General features: G+C 39.4%; 1 protein-coding gene across 1 annotated transcript in view; it reads left to right on the top strand.

Moving 5' to 3' along the window:
* The window catches only part of ADGRV1 (adhesion G protein-coupled receptor V1), a 549332-nt gene that overhangs the window by 206833 nt on the left and 315324 nt on the right, over window positions 1-27175 (top strand). Inside the window, exons 73-78 of the mRNA XM_088838471.1 lie at window positions 1188-1323; window positions 3324-4429; window positions 12063-12180; window positions 13106-13277; window positions 20781-21023; window positions 25505-25912. Of these exons, the coding sequence (XP_088694597.1) occupies window positions 1188-1323; window positions 3324-4429; window positions 12063-12180; window positions 13106-13277; window positions 20781-21023; window positions 25505-25912 (2183 nt within the window). The remainder of the gene's footprint in view (window positions 1-1187; window positions 1324-3323; window positions 4430-12062; window positions 12181-13105; window positions 13278-20780; window positions 21024-25504; window positions 25913-27175) is intronic.

Raw genomic sequence — 27175 nt, 5'->3', positions numbered from 1 at the left:
ATTTTAATGAAAACTGAGCTTTTCCAGTCCTGTGACCACTGTTAAATTTTCCAAATTTGCTGGCATATTGAGTGCAGCACTTTCACAGCATCATCTTTTAGGTTTTGAAGTAGCTCAACTGGAATTCCATCACCTCCACTAGCTTTGTTCATAGTGATGCTTCCTAAGGCCCACTTGACTTCACATTCCAGGATGTCTGGCTCTAGGTGAGTGATCATACCATCGTGATTATCTGGGTTGTGAAGATCTTTTTTGTACAGTTCTTCCATGTATTCTTGTCAGCTCTTAATATATTCTGCTTCTCTTAGGTCCATACCATTTCTGTCCTTTATTGACCCCATCTTTGCATGAAATGTTCCCTTGATATCTCAAATTTTCTTGACGAGATATCTAGTCTTTCCCATTCTGTTGTTTTCCTCTATTTCTTTGCATTGATCACTGAGGAAGGCTTTCTTATCTCTCCTTGCTATTCTTTGGAACTCAGCATTCAAATGGGTGTATCTTTCCTTTTCTCATTTGCTTTTCACTTCTTTTCACAGCTATTTGTAAGGCCTACTCATTCAGCCATTTTGCTTTTTTGCATTTCTTTTCCATGGGGATGGTCTTGCTTCTGTCTCCTGAACAATGTCATGAACCTCTGTCCATAGTTCATCAGGCACTGTGTCTATCAGATCTAGTCCCTTAAATCTATTTCTCATTTCCACTGTATAATCATAAGGGATTTGATTTAGGTCATACCTGAATGGTCTAGTGGTTTTCCCTACTTTCTTCAATTTAATCTGAGCTATCGGGAAGTCCCAATACAATAATCAAAAGAGACGCACTCTTATATCCATGTATGTGTTCAACTGAATATTTCTGATAGTAAAGCAGCTGTTACTTTATCTACTTTATTTTTTAGTTATACCATTAGTTCTGTGAGGGTCAGTGACATGCCAGTGTTGGATGGTTTGACCTCTACCTTGTAGAGTAGACAGGACTAAAGTCAAGGTTTGTGTAGTCTACGGAGCTTCCTCTAAATTTATTTACACCCTGCCCCCACCACTGACTTTTTAAATGTTTTACCTTTTGTAGACCGTCATAGAATTTTAGAAAAGGAAAGATTTCACTATATTTTTAAGAGTTGAATCCCAATTTAAGAACTCAGAGAAATGAAACCCTGCTTCCCTTTTCCTGTTCCCTGTCAGGGAGGCTTTCCTTTTCCCATGGAGAAGAAAGTAAAAGAGTCTTGCTTTGGACACACCCAAGCCCTGGGCGGCTGGAGGCCTTTGTTGTTCACCTCTCTGGAGTGCAGAGCAGTGTCCCCGGTGGGGCTCAGCTTCGGTAAGACCCCCTTGATTTTCAGCCAAGAAAGTCCCCGAGATATAAGCTGGAGTTTACTGGTTCAAACAAAAAAGACAGAGGCAAAACCAGTTTTAGTTCAGAGCAACACATGGCCTGCATGCCAAGGATGCCACACCACACACTGCTTGCATGAAGAGAGTTTTTCATGACCTCTAATTCAGGAATGCTGGATTGGGGTGCCATCTCCAGTACGAACCCTGATGGCAAAGCCATCTATTTTAGAAGGGAACTGTCTTCTGAAAAGGTAGCCCCAAATGTCTGATTTTCCTTAGAGACAAAGAGTAAGAATAAGACATCATAGTAGGATAATACTGTGACTTTTGTGTTAAATTTATACCAGTATATTTGCAGTTAAATATGTCCCAGCCAAAAGCAGTTGACTTTTCTCATACGTGGGATGGGCTTGATCAGAACAGCAGAGAACAGATCGAAGAGCCAGACTCCTGGGTTTAATCCTGCCTCTGTCACTTGACGTGCTGTGTGACTTTGGGAAAGTTACATAATCTTCCTGTTCTTTAGTTTACTTATTTGGAAACTGGGAAAAGTGTGTGGGCAAAACCAATACTTGTTCAAGTATATTTGTGTACACGTTTATGTATGGGAGATATTGGTTGGTGTAATTCAGTATGGCTTTTGATTTAACATGTGTCAATCAAAAAGTGGACACAACGTATTTTAGGTTAACAAATTCAGTTGCCTTTAATGAGAACAGTAATAGCTATCAGTTTAATTCTTAATTTATTCTATTGATGTATAATTGACTTAACAATGTTGTGTTAATTTCTGCTGTATAGCCAAGTAATTCAGGCTAATCGCTTTATAGTGCTTACCCCAGACCAGGCATTGCCTCTATATATGTGTATGTATTTAGATTCATTTACTCCTACTTTTACTGTTCATGATAACGATATGACATGGATACTATTGTTAGTCCCATTTTATAGATAAAGAAAACGAGTCACAGATAGATTGTATATTGGGTCCAGTGTCACACAGATAATAAGTGTTGGGCCTTGATTTGAACCCGGGCTGTCTGGCCTCTGTCTGGACTCATAACTATGAACTACAAAAGAAAGTGATGGCTCTGAGTTGTCATCCCTGAATGCATTTAAATTTAGATGAAAAAAAAAATCTGTTAGCCAGAAATTATGTCTGTGGTCTGGATTAGGCTGTGGGCTACTGGTTACTTCTGACATAACTGATTAAATCAAACAGAATTCCATGAAGTGAAGTGAAAGTGACTCAGTCATGTCTGACTCTTTGTGACCCCATGGACTATACAGTCCTTGGAATTCTCCAGGCCAGGATATTGGAGAGGGTACCCTTTCCCTTCTCCAGGGGAATCTTCCCACACCAGGGATCAAACGCAGGTCTCCCAGATTGCAGGCGGATTCTTTACCAGCTGAGCCACAAGGGAAGCCCACAGAATTCCACATGAAAGCACTAAGAACAGATCAGTATCAAATGATTCTTCAATTCATGTATAAGATTTTAGCAACATTTGTGTGAGAGAATAGTCCCATTACTGTCCAGTTGAAACCAGCAAGGATTTTTACATCTAGGAGGGGCAACTCTTCCTGCCTGGTAGATCAGAAATATGACTGACATCCAGAATGTGAGACTTTGATTTTGGTCCCCTGTGTGCTGACTGTGAGAGAGAACCTGCCATTTCAGATCCTTCAAAGAACTGCTGTGGGGTGATTGGAGAAACAGACCAGAGACCCCTGAGCACCTCACCTTGCTAACACTTGTTAGGTCCTGTCACCTGCCATTGCAACTCCTGTTGGTTCATTTCTTGTGCTCTGGTATATTCATCAATAAGTAAGTAGGGTTTTATGGAATTTGAAAGGGCATGTCATTTTTAAGACGCCCTCATGAGCAGCATCTTCCACGTGTGAAAGATGACTCTCTGCAAGTGGTAGCCCTGTTTTTGTTTTTTTTTTATCAGTTCTCTCATGGTTTAATTTTTTTTTTTCCAGGTCAGGTTTCACTGTTGCTGAAATTGAACCAATGGGAGTCTTTCAATTTTCCCCCAGTTCAAGAAATATCATCGTGTCGGAGGATACACAGATGATCAGATTACATGTACAAAGACTGTTTGGATTCCACGGGGAGCTTATTAAAGTTTCCTATCAGACAACTGCAGGGAGGGCAAAGCCCCAGGAAGACTTTGAGCCTGTTCAGAACGGGGAGCTGCTTTTCCGAAAATTCCAAGCTGAGGTTGATTTTGAAATAATTATTATTGATGATGAGCTTCCTGAGATAGAAGAAATTTTTTACATTAATCTAACTTCAGTGGAAATTAAAGGATTGCCAAAATTTGATGCTAATTGGAGACCACGCCTGAATCGAGATTTCAGCGTGGCAGTGATCACAATATTGGATAATGATGACCTGGCAGGAACAGATACTTCTTTCCCCAAGACAGCTGTGACCACAGCAGTGGACACGGCCCTTCCTCTGGAAACCGACTCTGCCACCACACACCCTGACACAACCAAGATTACTGCCATTCCACAGCCCACCGCAGTGGTTGCCATGGTTACGGAGGTGGCTAGCATATCTCCCATCCTTGAGAACCTTGTCACCCTTGCTGGGACCTCTGCCGTGTCTGAGAAGCCTAATGGGACCACTGTAACTGCAGATATCTCCGTGCATGGAACATTTAGTCTTGGACCCCCTGTTGTTTACGTCGAAGAGGAAATGGAGAATGGCACGTTGAACACTGCAGAGGTTCTTGTGCGGAGAACTGGTGGGTCTACTGGCAATGTCAGCGTAACAGTTCGAACTTTCGGCGAAAGATCTGCTCAGAAGGAACCAAACGCATTGCCCTTTCCTGACAGCCATGGGATTGCCAACCTAACATGGGCAACTGAAGAAGAAGATTTTGGAGCACAGACTCTCGTCCTTGTATTTGTAGATGGAGAAAGAGAACGTAAGGTGTCGATTCCAATTCTGGATGATGGTGACCCCGAGGGACAGGAATTCTTCTACGTGTTTCTCACAGACCCACAGGGGGGAGCACGGATCGTGAAGGGAGAGGATGATGCTGGCTTTTCAGCTTTTGCCAGGATCATTATTACAGGTATATGTTTGGAGTGATGGGGTTAAACATGTGCCTTTGTGGTACAGAATTTGTAATAAGATTATTCTAGCTTAAATTTAATTTAAGAAGGTGAATTACTTGAATCACTCATAGATTCCATAGAAGTTGCTCAGTCGTGTCTGACTCTTAGCGACCCCATGGACTGCAGCCCACCAGGCTCCTCCATCCATGGGATTTTCCAGGCAAGAGTACTGGAATGGGTTGCCATTTCCTTCTCCACAGGATCTTCCTGACCCAGGGATCAAACCTGGGTCTCCTGCATTGTAGACAGATGCTTTACCATCTGAGCCACCAGGGAAATCACTCATAGTGAATCATTAAAACTTTGTTTTCCGGTGGCATGAAACCCTAACAGAAACTCGTCACGTTGTTCTGAGATGCCAGGCTAGAGTTTATTTTTTTTTTTATTTTTATTTTTTAGGTACAGGCTAGAGTTTAACGTAAATATCACTTCAGTTCAGTTCAGTTCAGTCGCTCAGTTGTGTCCGACTCTCTGCGACCCCATGAATCACTTAGCTCAGAGCTAACTAAACATTCTATACATCTGTACTTCCACAATATACAGAAACCCTTAAAAATGCTTAAGTTCATGTATGTCTTCTGGAAAATACGTAAGTTAATCACCCCAACATGATTGCCTGTCCTGTTTTGAAATCTCATTTTGAATTTCCCAACCAATTTTATTAATCCGTTTACTAAGTCTAAGATGTCATTGTCAGAAATTCTTTATATCTGTTGTGAAATAGATTATAACTATTCCCTTTTGTTCTGCTTTTGAACCAATGTGGTTTATATAACTTTTGTACTCTTGGGAATGTGTGTGTTGTGTATATGTGCACGTTTGAAAATTTTTTAGTGATGATTTGCAATTTTCCTCTGAAATCATACAGTATTTCTTTAAGTGGATTAGCTCAACTTGTCAATCAGTTCAGTTCAGTTCAGTTCAGTCGCTCAGTCGTGTCCGACTCTCTGCGACCCCATGAATCACAGCACGCCAGGCCTCCCTGTCCATCACCAACTCCCGGAGTACACTCAAACTCATGTCCACAGAGTAGAGTATTGACAAGGCTATCTTGTGATTCTTACCTGGTCTACCCTTTTGTATAAACAGTAATGAGTTTTACACAGTGTTTTACAGTTTCAGATGACACTATAATAGAACAGTATCAGTTCAGTTCAGTTCAGTCGCTCAGTCGTGTCCGACTGTCCGCGACCCCATGAATCACAGCACGCCAGGCCTCCCTGTCCATCACCAACTCCCGGAGTACACTCAAACTCATGTCCACAGAGTCGGTGATGCCATCCAGCCATCTCATTCTCTGTCGTCCCCTTCTCCTCCTGCCCCCAACCTTTCCCAGCATCAGAGTCTTTTTCCAGTGAGTCAACTCGTCGCATGAGGTGGCCAAAGTATTGCAGCTTCAGCTTTAGCATCAGTCCCTCCAATGAACATCCAGGATTGATCTCCTCTAGAATGGACTGGTTGGATCTCCTTGCAGTATAAGGGACTCTCAAGAGTCTTCTCCAACACCACAGTTCAAAAGCATCGATTCTTCGACGATCAGCTTTCTTCACAGTCCAACTCTCACATCCATACATGACCACGGGAAAAACCATTGCCTTGACTAGACGGACCTTGGTTGGCAAAGTAATGTCTCTGCTTTTTAATATACTATCAAGGTTGGTCATAACTTTCCTTCCAAGGAGCAAGCGTCTTTTAATTTCATGGCTGCAATCAGCATCTGCAATGATTTTGGAGCCCCAAAAAATAAAGTCTGACACGGTTTCCACTGTTTTCCCATCTATTTCTCATGAAGTGATGGGACCAGATGCCATGATCTTTGTTTTCTGAATGTTGAGCTTCAAGCCAACCTTTTCACTCTCCTCTTTCACTTTCATCAAGAGGCTTTTGAGTTCCTCTTCACTTTCTGCCATAAGGGTAGTGTCATCTGCATATCTGAGGTTATTGATATTTCTCCCAGCAATCTTGATTCCAGCTTGTGCTTCTTCCAGCCCAGCGTTTCTCGTGATGTACTCTGCATATAAGTTAAATAAGCAAGATGACAATATACAACCTTGACGTACACCTTTTCCTATTTGGAACCAGTCTGTTGTTCCATGTCCAGTTCTAACTGTTGCTTCCTGACCTGCATACAGGTTTCTCAAGAGGCAGGTCAGGTGGTCTGGGATTCCCATCTCTTTCAGAATGTTCCACAGTTTATTGTGATCGACACAGTCAAAGGCTTTGGCATAGTCAATGAAGCAGAAATAGATGTTTTTCTGAAACTCTCTTGCTTTCTCCATGATCCAGCGGATGTTGGCAATTTGATCTCTGGTGCCTCTGCCTTTTCTAAAACCTGCTTGAACATCTGGGAGTTCACGGTTTACATACCATGATGGTTACTCCATTTCTTCTAAGGGATTCCTGCCCACAGTAGTAGATATAATGGTCATCCAAGTTAAATTCACCCATTCCTGTCCATTTTAATTCACTGATTCCTAGAATGTCTATGTTCACTCTTGCCATCTCCTGTTTGACCACTTCCAATTTGCCTTGATTCATGGACCTAACATTCCAGGTTCCTATGCAATATTGCTCTTTACAGCACCAGACCTTGCTTCTATCACTGGTCACATCCACAACTGGGTATTGGTTTTGCTTTTGCTCCATCCCTTTATTCCTTCTATAGTTATTTCTCCACTGAGCTCCAGTAGCATACTGGGCACCTACCGACCTGGGGAATTCCTCATTCAGTATCCTATCAATTTGCCCTTTGTTACTGTTCATGGGGTTCTCAAGGCAAGTATACTGAAGTGGTTTGCCATTCCCTTTTCCAGACTGGAATGCAAAAGTAGGAAGTCAAGAAACCCCTGGAGTAACAGGCAAATTTGGCCTTGGAGCACGGAATGAAGCAGGGCAAAGGCTAATAGAGTTTTGTCAAGAGAACGCACTGGTCGTAGCAAACACCCTCTTCCAACAACACAAGAGAAGACTCTACACATGGACATCACCAGATGGTCAACACCGAAATCAGATTGATTATATTCTTTGCAACCAAAGATGGAGAAGCTGTATACAGTTAGCGAAAACAAGACCAGGAGCTGACTGTGGCTCAGATCATGAACTCCTTATTGCCAAATTCAGACTTAAATTGAAGAAAGTAGGGAAAACCACTAGACCATTCAGATATGACCTAAATCAAATCCCTTATGATTATACAGTGGAAGTGAGAAATAGATTTAAGGGACTAGATCTGATTGATAGAGTGCCTGATGAACTCTGGACGGAGGTTCGTGACATTGTACAGGAGACAGGGACCAAGACCATCCCCATGGAAAAGAAATGCAAAGAGCGAAATGGCTGTCTGAGGAGGCCTTACAAATAGCTGTGAAAAGAAGAGAGGCGAAAAGGAAAGATATAAGCATCTGAATGCAGAGTTCCAAAGAAGAGCAAGGAGAGATAAGAAAGCCTTCCTCAGTGATCAATGCAAAGAAATAGAGGAAAACAACAGAATAGGAAAAACAAGAGACCTCTTCAAGAAAATTAGAGATTCCAAGGGAACATTTCATGCAAAGATGGGCTCGATAAAGGACAGAAATGGTATGGACCTAACAGAAGCAGAAGATATTAAGAAGAGGTGGCAGGAATACACAGAAGAACTGTACAAAAAAGATCTTCACGACCAAGATAGTCACGATAACATGATCACTGACCTAGAGCCAGACATCTTGGAATGTGAAGTCAAGTGGGTCTTAGAAAGCATCACTACTAACAAAGCTAGTGGAGGTGATGGAATTCCAGTTGAGCTATTTCAAGTCTTGAAAGATGATGCTGTGAAAGTGCTGCATTCAATATGCCAGCAGATTTGGAAAACTCAGCAGTGGCCACAGGACTGGAAGAGTCAGTCTTCATTCAAATCCCAAAGAAAGGCAATGCCAAAGAATGCTCAAACTACCGCACAATTGCACTCATCTCACACGCTAGTAAAGTCATGCTCAAAATAGAACAGTATAGTGGAAAGAAATTTAAAAATCATGAAGTATATAATTTTGACTTAGCTCAACCATTAATTCAGAGGCCCTGATTAAATCATTTAGTGTCTATGGTCTCGGAGAAGGCACTGGCGACCCTCTCCAGTACTCTTGCTTGGTCCATGGACGGAGGAGCCTGGTGGGCTGCAGTCCAAGGGGTTGCTAAGAGTTGGACATGACTGAGCGACTTTACTTTCACTTTTTACTTTCATGCATTGGAGAAGGAGATGGCGACCCACTCCAGTGTTCTTGCCTGGAGAATCCCAGGGATGGGGGAGCCTGGTGGGCTGCCGTCTGTGGGTCCTACAGAGTCGGACTCGACTGACATGACTTAGCAGCAACTTAGCAGCAGCAGTCTATGCTTTATGTTTCCTTTTTTTAAAAAAAGGAAATTTTAGAATAAACATGTTTATGTTCCACTTGCAAGATTTGGTGTTTCCTAGAATTTTATTTTAGCTGTTCAGTTATAATTCAGTCACAGCTTTGCAATTGTGTAACTTCTTCTTATACCCAACATCATCCCATTTATGATACCCTGCAAATTTATACCAATTAGAATGATCATTTAATCCTAATCATCCAGTTTATTGAATATTGTAAATGCAGATTCTATTCTCCAAATTATTTACTGAGTTTGATTCACATTAGCTTCAGTTCAGTTCAGTTCAGTTGCTCAGTCGTGTCCGACTCTCCGCGACCCCATGAATCACAGCACGCCAGGCCTCCCTGTCCATCACCAACTCCCGGAGTTCACTCACCACCTATATATTTATTTTAAAATTAAATCAACAGTCTCTCCCCCCATTCCATGACATAGATATTTTGTTATATTTATTTGAATAAGATCAGAGTTGACAGTCAAAATATTCAGCAAGTAGTTTGACAGAGGCGCAGACCAATCACAATAGTTGATGGAGGCTTTTTGCTCTCCCAAGCGTTACTCCATTAGTTACTGGATTGTGGGGAGATGTTGTGCCGGTTGGGGTGGTGGTTAGGGTCCCTCAGGGACTCAGGACACCAGCTGTGTTCCAAATGAAATGGATGTGCTCCTCAGTCAGTTTGGCATACGGACGCATACCAACGCGGTTCACTAATACTGAGTCAGTGTGGCATACCAGTGGGTACTCATACTGAGCTCTGAGTCTAACTCACCAGGCGGTTCCCATCAGCGAGCTCGGAACCTAACTTACCAGTCAGTCGGTTGAGCCTCAGTGAAGTTCTCTAATGTTTTTCTTCTCTACCTAACACCAAGCATCTTATACACGTGGCAAATGACTGACTTCTCTTAGAGTCATGAGGTGTAATTCATCAGCACTTCTGCAGGTCAAATACCCTGACTTCCCTTAGTCTGTCTGCGAATGTTCCTGTCTTCTCCTCCTTTCCTGGCTTTTCATTTTAAATAGTGTTTCTCTTTTAACTATATCATTAATTTTTCTGATTCCTCTTGTCTTTACCCTTCATAATCGTTTCACATTTAGATTTTAGAACAAATGCTCAAGATAAATCAGGGAAAAATAGTTTATTTAGTTTTGTTTCTGATCATTGGCACTCTGGAGGTCTTGATTCATCTTACTAGAAACGGGACATCAAGTTTATCACTGTAGATGCTGCAAGGAAAGTATTATACTCCTTCTGTTCAGTTCAGTTCAGTTCAGTCGCGTCCGACTCTTTGCGACCCCATGAATCACAGCACACCAGGCCTCCCTGTCCATCACCAACTCCCGGAGTTCACTCAAACTCATGTCCATCGAGTCGGTGATGCCATCCAGCCATCTCATTCTCTGTCGTCCCCTTCTCCTCCCGCCTCCAATCCCTCCCAGCATCAGACTCTTTTCCAGTGAGTCATCTCATCGCATGAGGTGGCCAAAGTATTGGAGTTTCAGCTTTAGCATCACTCCTTCCAATGAACACCCAGGATCGATCTCCTTTAGAATGGACTCGTTGGATCTCCTTGCAGTCCAAGGGCCTCTCAAGAGTCTTCTCAAACACCACAGTTCAAAAGCATCAATTCTTCCGTGATCAGCTTTCTTCACAGTCCAACTCTCACATCCATACATGACCACGGGAAAAACCATAGCCTTGACTAGGCAGACCTTGGTTGGTAAAGTAATGTCTCTGCTCTTTAATAAGCTATCTAGGTTGGTCATAACTTTCCTTTCAAGGAGCAAGCGTCTTTTAATTTCATGGCTGCAATCAGCATCTCCAGTGATTTTGGAGCCCAAAAAAATAAAGTCTGACACTGTTTCCACTGTTTCCCCATCTATTTCCCATGAAGTGATGGGACCAGATGCCATGATCTTTGTTTTCTGAATGTTGAGCTTCAAGCCAACCTTTTCACTCTCCTCTTTCACTGTCATCAAGAGGCTTCTTAGTTCCTCTTCACTTTCTGCTATACTCCTTAGGACCATGCTATTCACTATTACATTGAAAAAGAAAATGCAGGTTCTGCTTTGAGATGGTTATAATCTGCTTGTTATTAATTGAGAGAACAGATTCCTTCTCAAAGTGACAAGAGAATTGCTGCTGAAGAAAAAGAGTTAAGGTCAGGTTCCCATGCAGGACTAAGATGCAATCATAGTGATTAATTAGTGAGGATGAGGATGGGCAACGGCTGAGACAAAACACCCATAAGGCACCAGTACAAGAGTGGTCCATCATCTGCATGTCCCTAAGCTGCAGGCTCCACATTTACTCACACTTTCGAGACAGATCAGTCATTTCTGGTTTCCTTGCAGAAGTCCTGTCTACTTTGGAGTCTCAGGATTCAGGGTGATGAGTACAAGTGGTTTTTGAGGCTGATTCCACTGGGTCATTGCTTTCAGGATCACTTTGCAAAACTGGTTTCTGGAGAAATAGAAAGCAGCAGAAGCTGTTTACTGATAATGTCTCTTGTCTGAGAAGCTAGCTTATGTGTTGGCCAGGGTTTGGAGTGGCTGCTTCAGCGTAGTGTGGACTGTGGGTTTGTTCCAGTTTTTGACACAGTTGTGTAGTATGATGGTGCCTCCAACCTCTAGAGTTGCTTGGAGGAGTTTTCTTTTACTCCGAGGTTCCCTAGAGTTCCTTAATAGTTCTGTTTTTCTCTGGGAAAATAATCAAATGTTTAACCTCAGTGGTCTTTTGGTCAGCTCTCTTATAGGGAAATAAACCAATCAGATGAAGGTCATGTATTCACTAAATATTTATTAAACACTGTTCTTGGTACCAGGGATACAGCACTGAATAAAACAATTGCTACTCAGTAGAACTTATATATCTGGATATAGTCAGGATGTGCTGACTTTAAACAGCAGTATCAAGGACTGAAATAAACAGCAGAGCCGCATCAGAGAGAGATGAACATGTCTATCAGTGTGGGCAGCTTTCTTTCTTTTGGTCCTTTGTTCTCACAGTGCCAACTACCTTGACATGATCCTTTTGATTCTAGTCTGTTTTGGGTAAAGATCTTTTAAAAGTTGTAGCTCCCGCCTGCCCCATTCACTTGTGGATTTCTCACTCTTATACCATCTGAGCTGAACAGACGAGGGAGACATTGGAGATCTTTTAAAGTCTTCAGTATATCATCATCTTCTGTTTTTCTTTTCAGGGAGTGACCTTCACAATGGCATCATAGGATTCAGTGAGGAGTCCCAGAGTAGACTGGAGCTGGGTGAAGGAACTGAGCTGAGCAGTCTGCATCTTAATGTTACAAGGCAGCCAAACAGGTTTGTTTATATCTATGTAGAAGACGTAACATACTGTGTGTCTACCTAGTGTTTAGTTGGTAGAAGCAGGATGACATGCTGGCAGAAGAAAGTGATGCGGAATTGGATGTCAGTGTTCAAATACTCTAGTTTCTCTGGGGTAGGAGATGGCAGCCCACTCCAGTATTCTTGACTGGAAAATCCCATGGACAGAAGAGCCTGGCAGGGTATAGTTGATGGGGTTGCAAAGAGTCGGACGTGGTTGAGCCCTGATTAGGGCTGCCTTGAACATTTAGTACTTTATGAAGCACCGTACAGATGTCAGATTATGTCAGCGATCACTTCACCGTGTTTACTTTTCTCTATCACTCTGCATATACAACCATTTACCATTCAGGAAGTTTCGGGTCCCAGTATTTTGCTTACGACTTGATACAGTGTAGCACACCTGTGAGTGTTCATGATCACGTACACTTGGCTGCACACAGGTGCATGTGTCAGTGTTACCGTTTCCATTTTGGGTCTAAATACTATCAGAAAGGATAGATCATCCCTTGTCCTTTATAGTAACGACCATTTTTAGCAGTAGTGTTTTCCCTTCAGAAAGATTCTTGTTAAAAGACAAATGAGGAACATTTACCTCAAGGCAAGTGTTCTCTATAATTTTTATTTTCATATTTCTGGTATATAGCATCCAGAATTATATTTCAATAAATACTTAATCATTACTGAATGGAGTGTGGTCAAAGAATGCCACGTAAACTCTGGCCTTAATTTCTTAACTGTAGTAGGCAGAACCGGTTGTTTTCAACATTATCAGTGGGAGAGATAAAGCTTGTATTGGACAAAGAGGTGCGCTCCAGGCGTAATGGTAATATATTCTACATCAGCCCCAGGAATAATGCGATCTGTGACTGCATCGGCATAGGTTTTGCTTTGTTCCTAGAGCCTTCGAAGATGTCAAGGTGTTTTGGCGAGTCACATTTAACAAAACAGCTGCTGTGCTCCAGAAAGATGGTGTGAACCTGGCGGATGAACTTCTGTCTGTATCAGGGACCACTATCTGTATGGCAGGTCAAACAAAGTGCTTTATCACCATTGAGCTCAAACCTGGAAAGGTAAGAAACAATGAGGCCCAGTGTTGTGGAATTCTGATTGTATTTCTTTAGAATTAGTCATTTTCAAGCTACTTTGTTGAAATGTGTACGTGTATATATTATGTGGAGATTCTTTATGTCCGCCTGGCTGCAATGTCTGAGTCTCTTTTGAGTTTCTGTAAATAAGCTCATCAGTTGTACTCCTGAGACTTATAAATGTTGTAAGTCACTTGTATCTCAGTAATAAAAAACTCATCCGTTTTTTATGTTCTGTTTCTTGTCATTTCCAAGATTCTTCCTGGCCCACCTGCTCACGGGGTAAATGATTGCTTGAGTAATTTTCAGCCCGATTAGTATTATTTCTGATTACTCTGAATGTTTAGTTCTTTTCCTTTTATCATGTCTATAGATTTGATTACATTGTATTGTATCCATAGATTTCATCCTTAACATGAAAGTTCTCTCATTCGCTATCCATTTAGTTAGAGAGGTCAGTTCTGATCTACCAGAGAGGCACAGAGGCTCAGTGAGTCTTTGGATCAGTTTCTATTGGTTCGTGTTGCACAAGGCACCCAGGAGCCAGGCGTTCCTCTCCTCATTCTAATGGAATCTGCATTATTCAAATGGTATTGGCCGCTGAGGCTCTGATAGAGTTTTAGTTAGTTAGTAATCGTGTCACTTTTTAAAAAATGACTATTCTCTGATACTTTAATGTCCAGGGATCACTTAGCAGCATTTGTTCCTTGTCGACCTCTTAATTTTTCCAGTGAGTCAGATTCATGGGATCGCAGAGAGTCGGACACGACTGAGCGACTGAACTGAACTGAACTGACCTCTTAATTTATTAAACTCAAATATTTAATGCAAAAATGAGCCATCATATTTTGAATGTTCAAAAGTATCATGATTTTTTTATACATGCCAAAAACTTTATAAACAGCAGAAAAAGCATTGCACAAATAAAATTATTTCCAAATGGGTAGCTGTATTTAAACCCATTCTAAATAATAATCTTGTAGATTTAACTCTTCATTCTTTTTTTTTGTCTACTTGGTTTTCCACTTTCAGAGAATTCCTGAAGCAGTTGTATTGATGTTCTCTAAGGTTACAGTAATACATATTTTCATATTTTCCCAGAATTGTAGGAATTTTGATGAATTTCCAGAAGAGAAAGACCACTAGTCTCAGATCACTTCAGGTTGCTTGGTTATCACCACTTTGTTCTCTGTTAGGACCACAGATCCTAATGCTTGTCTGAAGCTGTTTCAAATGAGAATTGCCGGACAGTGGATTGAGATCCATTTTATAACGTGACATGTGAGATCAACATGTTTTTTTAAGTTCATGCTTTACAGGTTAATTTTTTCAGCACCGTGTGTTTTCCACAGAATGATTTGTTCTTTAAATCTTGCATTGCCACTTCACCTTAACCATTGGCCTGTCACTGTCAAACATTGAGCTGGTCTACAGGGGCACTGAAAAGATAGACCTGGAAAAAAAAAAGATAGACCTGCCTTGTTAATATCTTGTTTTATTTGTGAGGGCAAGCTGGACGCTCTGCTTTATAAGAAATGAGATAACAGGGACTTCTGTCTGGTGGTTAAGACTCTGACTTCCAGTGCAGGGGACATGGGTTCGATCCCCGGCAAGGTCCCATATGCTAAGGGATGTGGCACAAATTGAAAAGAAATGAGATAATGAATTTGTGATCTTAGTGCATCTTTGCAGTTTATCTGTTCTATCGTATTTGAATGAACATAAAATTGCATCATCTTTCACCTTCTGTATGAAGTACTCTTTAACTTCTGACATATTTTCATTTGCATGCATTTCACAGGTCCTAAAAATTTATCCCTAATTTTGGTCTAGTTTGTATTTTTTCTAGAAATGATTGTCTTACTAGCATTTTTTATTAACTCATTCCTACATACATGCACAGAGAAGAATGTTTCACATTCACTAATAAATCAATATATACTTAATTAAAGGCATAACTTTATTGATATGCTAACATTACCCTATACATTAAAACTAATAAAATATTAATTATACACTATTACACTCACATTTTTCATTTTAACCATTTAAAAAATACATTGCCATAATTTTTCTCCTTTAAGTACCATTGTTATAGATTCAGATTCATCTAATTTTAATTGCTTAGTAAATACTTTGATTTTTGCTTTGGTTACTCTTCAGTCACCCAGTTGTGTCTGACTCTGACCCCATGGACTACAGCACACCAGGCCTCCCTGTCCCTCACCATCTTCCCGGAGTTTGCCCAAGTCCATGTTCATTGCATTGGTGATGCCTTCCAGCCATCTCATCCTCAGATGCCCACTTCTTTTTCAATAGTCATATCATAGACACTGAAAGATCTACTAAGCTACACTTGTGTTTCTTTATATTGCTTTAACATCTCTGGATACTTATTTGCTTTATCGCAATAACCTGTGTTTTAGAGTCATCTTGATTTTTCCTGCTGTAAGACATCCAAGGATTTGATTTCTTTCATCAGCGTTTCAGAGATCTGAGTCTTTGTTCTGGAGATAGGCATGAGAGTTGATGGTTGACACAGATGCTGCTGTGAACCATCTTGGTAGTGATGGAGCTAGAAAACAGGTTTAAAATACTGAGTTCCCACTGATTTTTTATCCAAGAATTTAATTTTTAAAAATTTTGCAATTGAAGTATACTTAATGTACAGTGATGTGTTAGTTTATATGTACATGTGGGCTTCCTTGATGACTCAGGTGGTAAAGAATCCGCATTCATTGCTAGAGAACTGGGTTCTATCCCTGGGTTGGGAAGATCCCCTAGAGAAGAGAATGGCAACCCACTCCAGTATTCCTGCCTGGAGAATTCCATGGACAGAGCCACCTGACAGGGTCACAAAGTGTTGGACGTGAATAAACAACTAAACAATAACATACATGTGTGCGTGTGTGTATCCATTTGTCTTCATATTCTTTTCCATTGTAGACATTGCGGGGTAACAAGTATAATTCTCTGTGCCATACAGTAGGTCCTGTATACCTGTTTTCTGTATAGTAGTGCATATGTGCTAATCCCAAACTCCTAATTTATACAAGTATTATATTTTACTTTTCTTGAGTGGGAGTTTGATCAGTTGCTATGCTTTCTATTGCACTGAAGAAAAGGACCTGAAATTTCAGTATTCAAAACTTTTGCTCATGTTATTCTACTTGATAAAGTTTAAGTCCTCCTCTCTGCATTTGTCCAAATAGTTTTATGCCTTCCTCAACCCCCACAACTCAACATTTCCTATCTCCCTTAAGGACTAATAAAAATATCACTTCCTCTAGTATGTCGTCGACATCTTCAGTTTTGTTCTTTAGTTGCTCAGTTGTGTCTGACTCTTTGTGACCCCATGGACTGCAGCACGCCAGGCTTCCTTGTCCTTCACCATCTCCTGGAATTTGCTCAAACTCATGTCCATTTAGTTGGTGATGCCATCCAACCATCTCATCCTCTGTCATCCCCTTCTCCTCCTGCCTTCAGTCTTTGCGAGCTTCAGGATCTTTTCCAATGAGTCAATTCTTTGCATCAGGTGGCCAAAGTATTGGAGTTTCAGCTTCAGCATCAGTCCTTCCAATGAACATTCAGGATTTATTTCCTTTAGGATTGACTGGTTTGATCTCCTTGCAGTCCAGGAGACACTCACGCATCTTCTCCAACACCACAGTTCGAAAGCATCAGTTCTTTGGCACTTGGCCTTCTGTATGGTCCAACTTTCAGTACCATATATGACTACTGGAAAAACCATAGCTTTAACTATACGGACCTTTGTCAGCAAAGTAATGTCTCTGTTTTTTAATATGCTGTCTAGGTTTGTCATAGTTTTTCTTCCAAGGAGCAAGTGTCTTTTAATTTCATGACTGCAGTCACTGTCTGTAGTGATTTTGGAACCCAAGAAAATAAAGTTTGTCACTGTTTCCATTTTTTTTACCTATCTATTTGCCATGAAGTGATGAAACCAGATGTCATGATCTTAGTTTTTTGAACATTGAGTTTTAGGCCAGCTTTTTCACTCTCCTCTTTTACCACAGTCAAGAGGCTCTTTAGTTCCTCTTCACTTTCTGCCATAAGAGTGGTGTTATATGAATATCTGAGGTTATTGGTATTTCTCTTGGCAATCTTGATTTCAGCTTGTGCTTCATCCAGCCTGGCATTTTACATGATGTACTCTGCATAAAAGTTAAATAAGCAGGGTGACAATATACAGCCTTGATGTACTCCTTTCCCAGTTTGGAACCAGTCCGTTGTTCCATGTCCGGTTCTAACTGTTGCTTCTTTACCTGAATTCAGATTTCTCAGGAGGCAGATAAGGTGGTCTGGTATTCCCATCACTTTAAGAATTTTCCACAGTTTGTTGTGATGTACACAGTCAAAGGCTTTAGTGTAGTCAGTGAAGGAGAAGTAGATGTTTTCCTGGAATTTCTTGCTGTCTCCATGATCCAGCAAATATTGTCAGTTTGAGTCTGGTTCCTCTGCCTTTTCTAAATCCAGCTTGTACATCTGGAAGTTCTCGGTTCACATACTGTTGAAGCCTAGCTTGAGAGACTTTTGAGCATTGCCTTGCTAGCAAGTGAATTGAGTGCAATTGTGCAGTAGCTTGAACATTCCTTGGCATTGCCCTTCTTTGGGATTGGAATGAAGACTGACTTTTTCCAGTCCTGTGTACTGCTGAGTTTTCAAATTTGCTGGTGTGCTGGGTGAAGCACTTTCACAGCATCATCTTTTAGGATTTGAAATAGCTCAGCTGGAATTCCTTCACCTCCAAGTAGTTTTATTCATAGTAATGCCCCCTAGATGGGGTCACAAAGAATCGGACACGACTGAGCGACTGAACTGAACTGAACTGAACTGAATGCTTCCTAAGGCCCACTTCACTTCACATTCCAGGATGTCTGGCTCTAGGTGGGTGATCACACCGTTGTGGTTATCTTGGTCATTAAAATCTTTTTTGTATAGTTCTGTGTATCCTCGCTACCTCTTCTTAATATCTTCTGCTTCTGTTAGGTCCATACATAAGATGATAAAGACCTGGGTTCAAATTTTGACTCTTCCACTAAATAGCTTGTGACATCAGACAAATTGCTAAGGTTTCCTGAGCTTCTCAGACGTGGTGGAGTTAATAATAGGGTCGTTATATTAAATGAGATAATGAGAGGTATTTCACATGGTTCTCAGCAAGGGTGGCTTGGTATTACTGTTATTCAGAATGGATGGGAGTGAAGCCGAATAGTAGCCACATCAACACTAGTGGTAGGTGAGTGACAACACAATACAGTAAACACAATGCATGCTTTCATCTGTAGAGTTACACCACTGATTGATGGTGGCTTTTCGTAAGTTCAGTCTGTCTTCTGACGCTCAACTTAACGTTTTTCTACTCTTACCATATCTCTAATTATCATCCCTATAGTCATTCAGTTTTTTTTTATTTTCAAGTTCTAAAGAACTTAAGTAACTTTTCCCAGGTTGATTACTCAGTAAAAATTAGAATTCATCTTTTGAATTCCAGTTCATGTACCCTTTCTCTCCTGGGTATCTTATGGTTCTATGGTTCTATCATATGGTCTATATTAGCAAAACATTTGAAGGTCATAGTTAATAAACTTGGCTGCATTTCTTAACCCACAAAGTCTGTTTAAACTAAACAGATTGTTGAAACATTTGTTGCACATATTTCTTTAAGAACTATTTAAGTAAGATCTTGCTTATTTATTACTTTGCTTGCTTCTGAGCAGGTCTGGGCCCACAAAAAATTATTCTATACTAGTTGGGCAAAAGATCATCTTGGAATGCTGCTGACCTAACTAGGAAAGGAACTTGAGTTCTTGTGAGGTCTCCAGTCATATTTAGGTCCAGAGAGGTTCAGATAACCATCTGTGAGTTTTGCTTTCCCAGTATATTTCAGGCACATTCTTTGAACAGATTATTTTGTTGTCAGACTGAAAGATTCCTTTTGTCTCTTCTAATTATGTGTTGGCATCCATCTGCACATTTGTTCGATTTGTGTGTTTCCCTACTTGGATTACAACATATTTTTTGACTCAGAGTAGTTATAAGTAATGTTTTAATCATCACCACAATGAGAAGAAGTACTGTACTGAAGAAAAGGCAAGAGTTTGTTGAAATGTAATATTCTGAAATTCTTAGTTAAATGAAATTATTGTGAACTCAAGCTCATTGGCTGTAGGGAATAATAGTTGTTGAATATAGTTACCCATACTTTTCAAGTGCTGCAGTGTATTGTATTTACCAATTTAGTTTGTCAAAAGTGGGAAAAATATATTTACCTTCATTTCAACATTTACTGAGAATTAATCAGCAAAATTTTAAAAAATCTATATCAAATGAAAAGTAAATATGTTTCTTCAGACAATAAAAATAGATTCAGTTCATTTATTGTGCTACTAAGATATAAATCATTTTTAATAATACTGAAGAATTTGTTGTATTGTTTTGTGACATAATAATTCTCATTAAAATGATCACAAAACAAATGATGACTAAGATCCTTACTGATAGAAAAAAAAAAAGGATGCATTATATCAAGTTAGACAGTGAGACATACAATTGAAAATGCATCAACTTAGCTTCTTGGAATTATGCTAGGAAGCTAAAAATGATGCTAGGATTTCTTGATTATTATGTAAGAGAAAATAAGTAAAAACAGATGATTAGCTGTCTGTTACGGAATTGAATGCAGGCTTTAGAAAATAAATTATCTGAGATTGTTGACACAGAACTGAGGGAAAACATGACCAAACCATAACCAACAGACTAAATTTCGATTTCTTGATACTGAATTTAGAGAAATTTTGAATAATACTTGAGATCACTAAATAAACCCATCAATATTTGGTCAATTTATGTAAAACCTTTAAAAATGAAACATTACAGAGTTGCCCCTTTCTCTCCTGTCCTGTTTTTCAACTCCACACCCTGCCCTCCCCTCAGTGCTACCCCTCCAGCTGAGATCACTACTGTCGCGTTGTTTTGTTTTCTTTTTTACCCGTTAGCGAAATATGTATCCAGTAACAAGATGTACACAAGCTTTGTGTAATTAAAAATTTTACATTTGTTGTAGGTTTCTTTACTCATTGTCAAGTTTTTGAATCCATCCACATTGAAAAATATTGAAATATTTCATTCTTTTTAACGACTAGATAATATTTTCATTGTGTGAATTATACTTTGTGTATCCTTTTGTTTATTGAAGTATATGCATAGATTATCTCCTGACATTGATTTTCTAGTAAGATGCTCTCCCAGAGAGAGTAAAGGTGTTGAAGAAAGACCATAAAAATAAATCTCGTGGTAATCTAACGTAAGAATTTAATTCTGTAATTATACAAACTGTATTTCTAAATGTATATTTATTTCTGTAATAGTGTGTATGAATGATGCTATTTCTTAATGTCAGAATTATTTTAAAATAGAAGTCTATTCGTAATTATCATTCCCCCTTCCTCCTTTTTTTCTCATTGGCAGATACCTCAAAGTGAAATACATTTTTTTGTGGAACTGTATGAGGTAACAGCTGGAGCAGCCCTAAACAATACTGCCAGATTTGCACAGATTAAATTATTACAGCGTGATAAACCTCCAAGTCTCGTGTACTTCTCTGTGGGTTCCCGACTGCCAGTGGCTCATAAGAAGGCCACTCTCATTAGTCTGCAGGTGGCCAGAGACTCTGGGGCAGGACTAATGATGTCTGTTAACTTCAGTACCCAGGTAAGCAGGCAGCAGGTATTAACACACAGTAAGCTCTTCTTCTTTAACTATGGCATGGGTCATGAAAAAGAGATCTGATATATTATTTTCTGATGATACCATCATAATTCAAGTTATGTTTGTTACATTAAGCTTTTCTTTGACACAGTTCAATTTTTTTCACTTGGGTCATGTTTTAAAATGATAGTCTTTTGTCTTTTTGTTTGTTTTGGAAAAGTTGATTGTGCAATGCAAAATGTCTTACATACATCTGTTCTATAAAATCTGTAGAGATTTAAAATTTCTTCAGGCTATAACTGGGTAAGACCAGAAACAAAAAGTATAGGTCTTTGTTCTGATTTTTACCTCAACTAGTTGAAAATCTTCTTTAGGACTTCAAATACTTGCTGTGTGTTTCCTGTGATCTTTATGTTTCTTCAAATCCATGGGTTCAGGAGACTGTCTCTCAGCTACTTTTAACATCCTATTAGGTGACATCAAATGAAAGGGAGGAAGCAGTATGGTTTAAATTTTATTTTAGGAGCAAAGCTCTAATATATTGAAACAAAGCTGTACATCTGCTCCCTTTGAAGCATGATTGTGGAGATTGGAGCTTGCCCACCATAGCCTTCTGTTTTTTTCCTCCCCTGGACTTGTATAACTCCCAGACCCTACAGTTTGCTGCCATTATGAACAGTGCTGCCATTTCTTTTGTTTCAAGATTTCAAGCCTGGTGATTCTTTAGGCCTCAAGGTTTCCAAGTTGCAGTTTTATACCAAGTGCTGTTTAGTGTGTGCTTGGTTGTGTCACTGTTGAGTGGCTCTAATACACAGAACATTCTGTGCATAAGATACAGCATATGTGCCACCAGTTTGCTATAGCAATCCTGTGAGTCAGGGAATGGCGGTGAGGACTGTAGCTGTGTTTAGTGAGCTGTCCTGGAAGCTTGCCAGGAAGAAAAGTTGTCTTTATATCAGAGTCTACAGCTTGGCAAGCCAGAAGATGCAACTCTATCACATGAGACTCTAGAAATAAACTCCATTCTAAATAGCCCTGAAGTGGTATGAGCATGAAAAGAAGTATTTTGATTCATTGGGAGATTTTAGCATTTTTCCTTTTAAGCATTTAAGATGGTAAGAGAAATGAGAAAAAATATGTGTTCTTTCTTTTCCCATGAAATATATATCATCATATGTTATCTACTTTGTAGGGCAGAAGAGTGGAAGAAGTGATAAAAAAAAAAATTGAGACCCATTTTAAATTAGTTCATACACTCAGTTGGAAGGGGAGTTGAAAATGCCAAAAGAAGAATCTGAATGCCAATATCTCTATCATACTCATTTTTGTTCTTTCTAGATTATTCACAAATGATTCCATGTAAAACACATGCTGTCACTAGCATGTAACTCATAGCATTTTAATACACTATAAAAATCAACATAGAGGAGCCCTGTGGTGATGAAAATGTATGTTGACTACATCCACATTCATATCCTGGTTGTGATACAATTATACAAGATGTTATTAATATCTATGAAGGATATTAGGGAAGGGTAGAGGAGACCACTCTTTTATATTTCTTGTAAGTGTGTGTGAATCTTTAATTATGTCAAAATATAAGGTTTAATTTTAAAAATTAGAAAGAAAAAATTTACCTGTCTGGTCTGATTTTATTTTCCTGTTGCTTCATTGTTCTTCATTTGAATGCTGGGGATATTGTTAGAAGAGAAAGTTATATAATTCAATTTTCCAAGTAGCTAGCAAGTATGAGAAAATAATTATGAACCAAGTTGCTATTCTGTTACAATAATACTAATCTTGATTTTATGTTAAACAGATTTTAATAATGTAGTTAAAACAATAGCTGTAGTATACATACAGTATATCGACCTTCAGTAAGTCAGCATTCCCCGTATGTACATACTATAAGTTCCTAAATATCTACATATTTCTGATCTGAAGGTAAAGGATATAAGGACTTGAGATAATGAAAATATCACTCATTCCAGTTATCTTTGAATTAAATAGGCCTGTAGCTAAGCTAAGTTTGAAAACCAGTTCAAGATATTTCATTTGTGTATGTGTGTACAAGAAAGAATATGTCTTTCCTTCTTATTCTCACACTGGTTATTCCATCAAAAACTGTTTGTTGATTTTCACTGTTGCTTTTAAATTGCATACTGCTGCTCCTTTGTGTTTGTTACATGTATTTTACAAACATGAGAACGTTTTGATTGTTCTCGTTCCTTTAAACGTCTATATTGTGAAATTCTATGAATTCTACCAAAAAACAGTGAACAGAATGTGTATGTGCAGTTTACAGTCATAAAATCACCACCACGTAACTTAGGAAATGCAGCTTTATCAGACGCTTAGCACTTGCTGCCCTGAACCTTCTCTCATGCCATCCTGAGAAGGTTAACCTCTCCCCATCTTGCAGATAACCTCTATCCTGAATTGCACGATGAATTACTACCTTGCTTTTATTTATAGTTTTACCACAAACCATATGCTGTTTAGGTTTACCTGTTTTGGTAATTATGGAGATGAGATTCTTCCAGTATTGTCTCACGATGTGCTTTTTTTTTGTTCAGCAATATGCTTTTGAGAAACACCTGTGCTGATGTATGTAGTTCTTTCCTTTTGACTCCTCTATGGTTATCTCAATGGATAGTTTAATTTCTCTATTCTGAAGCCAGTAGACTTTTGCTTCCATCAGCGAGTCTTTCCCTCCAGCCCCCCACCATTATGCTGCAGAGACTCTTGAAAATCCTTTATGTTCATTGATTTTTCACTTTTTGCCACCCTTGGGCACTTCCGCCTCTGGAAGCCAGCTCTTCTCCTTTGGGCATCTGGAGCACCACACTTTCCCACTGTTAACTCTTTTCTCTTTGGCCACCCCTTCCTGTTGCTTGTGTTAGTCTTTCTGACCAATAAATATTGGGGTCCACCTATACTCACTCTGTAGGCTAGACCATCCCCACCTGTTTTCTTTAAATATCATCTGTAAAATGAGAACTCCTGAATTTTTATCACTAGCGTCTTCACCACCCCGGATCCAGACTCATTTATCTGATTGCTCTTACTTCACATCTTCATTTGAATTGTCTAAAAAGCATCTCAAGCTTAATATATATAGCATGTATATAATGGATAACTCTTATTTCACCCTTGGCAATATTTCCCTTAGCTTACTGCCATTCATCCAGGCAAATAGCTTAGAGTTATCCTCATTCACCTCTTCTTTTACATACAACACTGAGTTAATCAGAAACTCCTGCTGACTCTACCTTCTAAATATATTCCCAGTTTGAGCTCTTCTCACCCTCTCTACTCAATACAACCAAAGCTACCGTTGTTTCCTTTTTCTGCTGGAACTAATGTAAAAATCTCCTGTCTCTTCTCCCTGCTTCTATCTTCTCCCCCTGCTGCAGCCTAACTGTCCACAAGAGCCAGAATGCTCCGGAAAATATGAAATAAAGTGTGTCGCTCTCCTGCTGGAATCCTCCAGTGACTTCCTAGCACACTTTATATCAGGGACGTACATGATCTGACACATACATCTTCAAATTGTTAGTTGGCTCACAACTGGAGAAGTTCTGTGAGGCAGTAATGGAATTTCTTCTCTAATTCTCTTTGTTGATCTATTCTAAGGCATCTATCTTTCCTAACCTCATCACTGTATGATATGTATTTATCTCTCTAATTTATCTTGGAAGATTAGAAAAATTATAAAACTCCATTTTTTTTTTAATTTTTAAAAACACAGCATGGTTATATTTTAACACACAACTGAAAGACAAAACACCATAGTAAATTGACAGCATTAAAATACAATGTTTCGGGACTTACTTGGTGGACCAGTGGCTAAGACTGAGCTCCAAATGCCGAGGGCCTGGGTTCGATCCCTGGTCAGGGAACGAGATCCTGCATGCCACGAAAGAGTGCATGTTGCAACTAAGGGTCTTGCGTGCCACCATGAAGATGGATGATACTGTGAATTGTAACTAAAACCTGGCACAGCCACATTAAAAAAAACAATACCATGTTTCATTTGCATTTCATGACGAATGGTTAACATCCTTAGTCATAAATGAGTTCTTAGAAACCAGTAGAAAGACATTGACTGATCAAGGGAAATGGAAAAAGAAAGAAGAAAAGGAAATAACACAAGTGACTAGTAAGGATTAAAGTGTATGTGAAGGTGACTGAGCTGAACAATAAAAGGAAAAAAAGCAACTTCTTTGTAATATTATAACTACCAAAGATTAAAAATCTGGCATTTGTGTAGTTTGAGGAAATAGGGCCACACTGACCCTGGAGGACAAGATTGGTGAGGTCCCATAGTGAGGGAACATCTAGTGTGGACTCAAAAACTATCAATTTAAAGCAACACCTGTCTTAATACTAGTGTTGTGGCCCATCAGATTGTTTTAAAAGAAAATTGGTTCCGGAGGAGATCAGAGGTTCATAGTTTCACTTACGTGACGTCTAATTTCTAGGAGTTGAGGAGCGCCGAGACCGTCGGTCGTACTCTCATATCTCCAGCTGTTTCTGGGAAAGACTTTGTAAGAACTGAAGGCACATTGATCTTTGAACCTGGCCAGAGAACCACTGTCCTGGATGTCATCCTCACGCCAGAGTCAGGGTCTTTGAATCCATTTCCTAAACGCTTCCAGATCGTGCTTTTTGACCCAAGAGGGGGTGCTGGAGTTGATAAAGTGTACGGGACCGCCAACATCACTCTCGTCTCTGACGCGGACTCCCAGGCCTTTTGGGGGCTTGCGGATCAGCTGCAGCAGCCCCTGGACGGCGACATTCTCAACAGGGTGCTCCACAGCGTCAGCGTCAAAGTGGCCACGGAGAACACAGATGAACAGCTCAGCGCCGTGCTGTATTTAATAGACAAGGTAAGAAGCCCGTGCGAGTGTTAGCAGTTTCATACTTTTTTTTAAAAGACCGAAGCCACACACGGTTATCGTATCAGTTATAATGAATTTATGTGGTAGAGTCAGATTTCTGAATCTCAGAGTGGGATTCACCATATCTGACCCTGTGCTTTTGCTTGGTTGCGACTGGTGCTGGTTTGGAAGCTCAGAGAAGGATGAGTTCTCTGCTGCAGCAGTAAGGACAGACCGGTATCTGAAAAGAGGCTCCGGCGGTCAGAAGCTCCAGGCTCTTTCTGATACTTCTAGAAACTGCATGGACATCTTCTGAGACAGTGCGTAGTTTTTCTAAGTCCATAAATGAGGACTCGGTCTAGATTATATGGATCTTCTAGTTGAAGTGCCATGAAACTGTTGCCCTTTGCTAGTTCCCTGCTCCTCCTGGGCACTGGAAAGAATTTACTGTAGGAAATGATGTTACTTAAATTTTCTAATGATGAAATAGTATAGTACAACTACAATTTGATTTAGGCTCTAAAGAGGGAAAGAATGCACAGTAACTGTATTTTAGAAAAGATATATTAAAAAAGCTACATATTAATGGTCGAGAATCAACACTTATTTAACTAGAGCTGTCAGGTAGTACATCTTGATTTTTTTTTTTTTGAATCTGTCATGAATAATGAAACTGAATTATGAAAGAAGATCCTGTGGAAAAAATGTAATTAACTTTTTTTGAGTAACCATTAATAAACAATATAAGTTCTTCTCATATATTAAAAAATTTATGTGAAATAGGTAACTTGGCAATTATTAGAGGCATGAAATATATTTGAAGTGTTCTAAAATATTATAAGATCAAGTAGAAAACATTATTTGTATTCTTAAAAAGAAAATGATTTTTATTTCCATTGAAGTTGCTGTTGCTCTGATTATTTTCAAATCATGTTATTGTTACTAAATTTTTTCCGTGTTATGGCGTATTGTTTTCTTGAAGCTATTTATATGTCAGTATTGAAATCTGATGGTTCAAGTAACTGACATCATTCAATAATATTATACATTGAAATATATGTTATATCAAGAAAACTGAAAATTTCTACTACCAGAAAAGCCTTGGAAAAATAGAAATCTATAACTTTTCAGCAGTGGGAAGACTCAATAACATAGAGACACCAGTTTTCTATAAATTAACCTATAAATGGAATATAAGTACTATCAAAATATCAGTAAACTATTTTGGATTTTTTTAAATTAATCAAAATGATGAGTTCACCTGGGAGAACA

The sequence above is a fragment of the Moschus berezovskii genome, chromosome 8 (assembly GCF_049115385.1).
Source record: "Moschus berezovskii isolate FMDL1 chromosome 8, NW_MosBer_1.0, whole genome shotgun sequence".
NCBI lineage: Eukaryota > Metazoa > Chordata > Mammalia > Artiodactyla > Moschidae > Moschus > Moschus berezovskii.
This window is presented reverse-complemented; position numbering and strand designations above follow the sequence as displayed.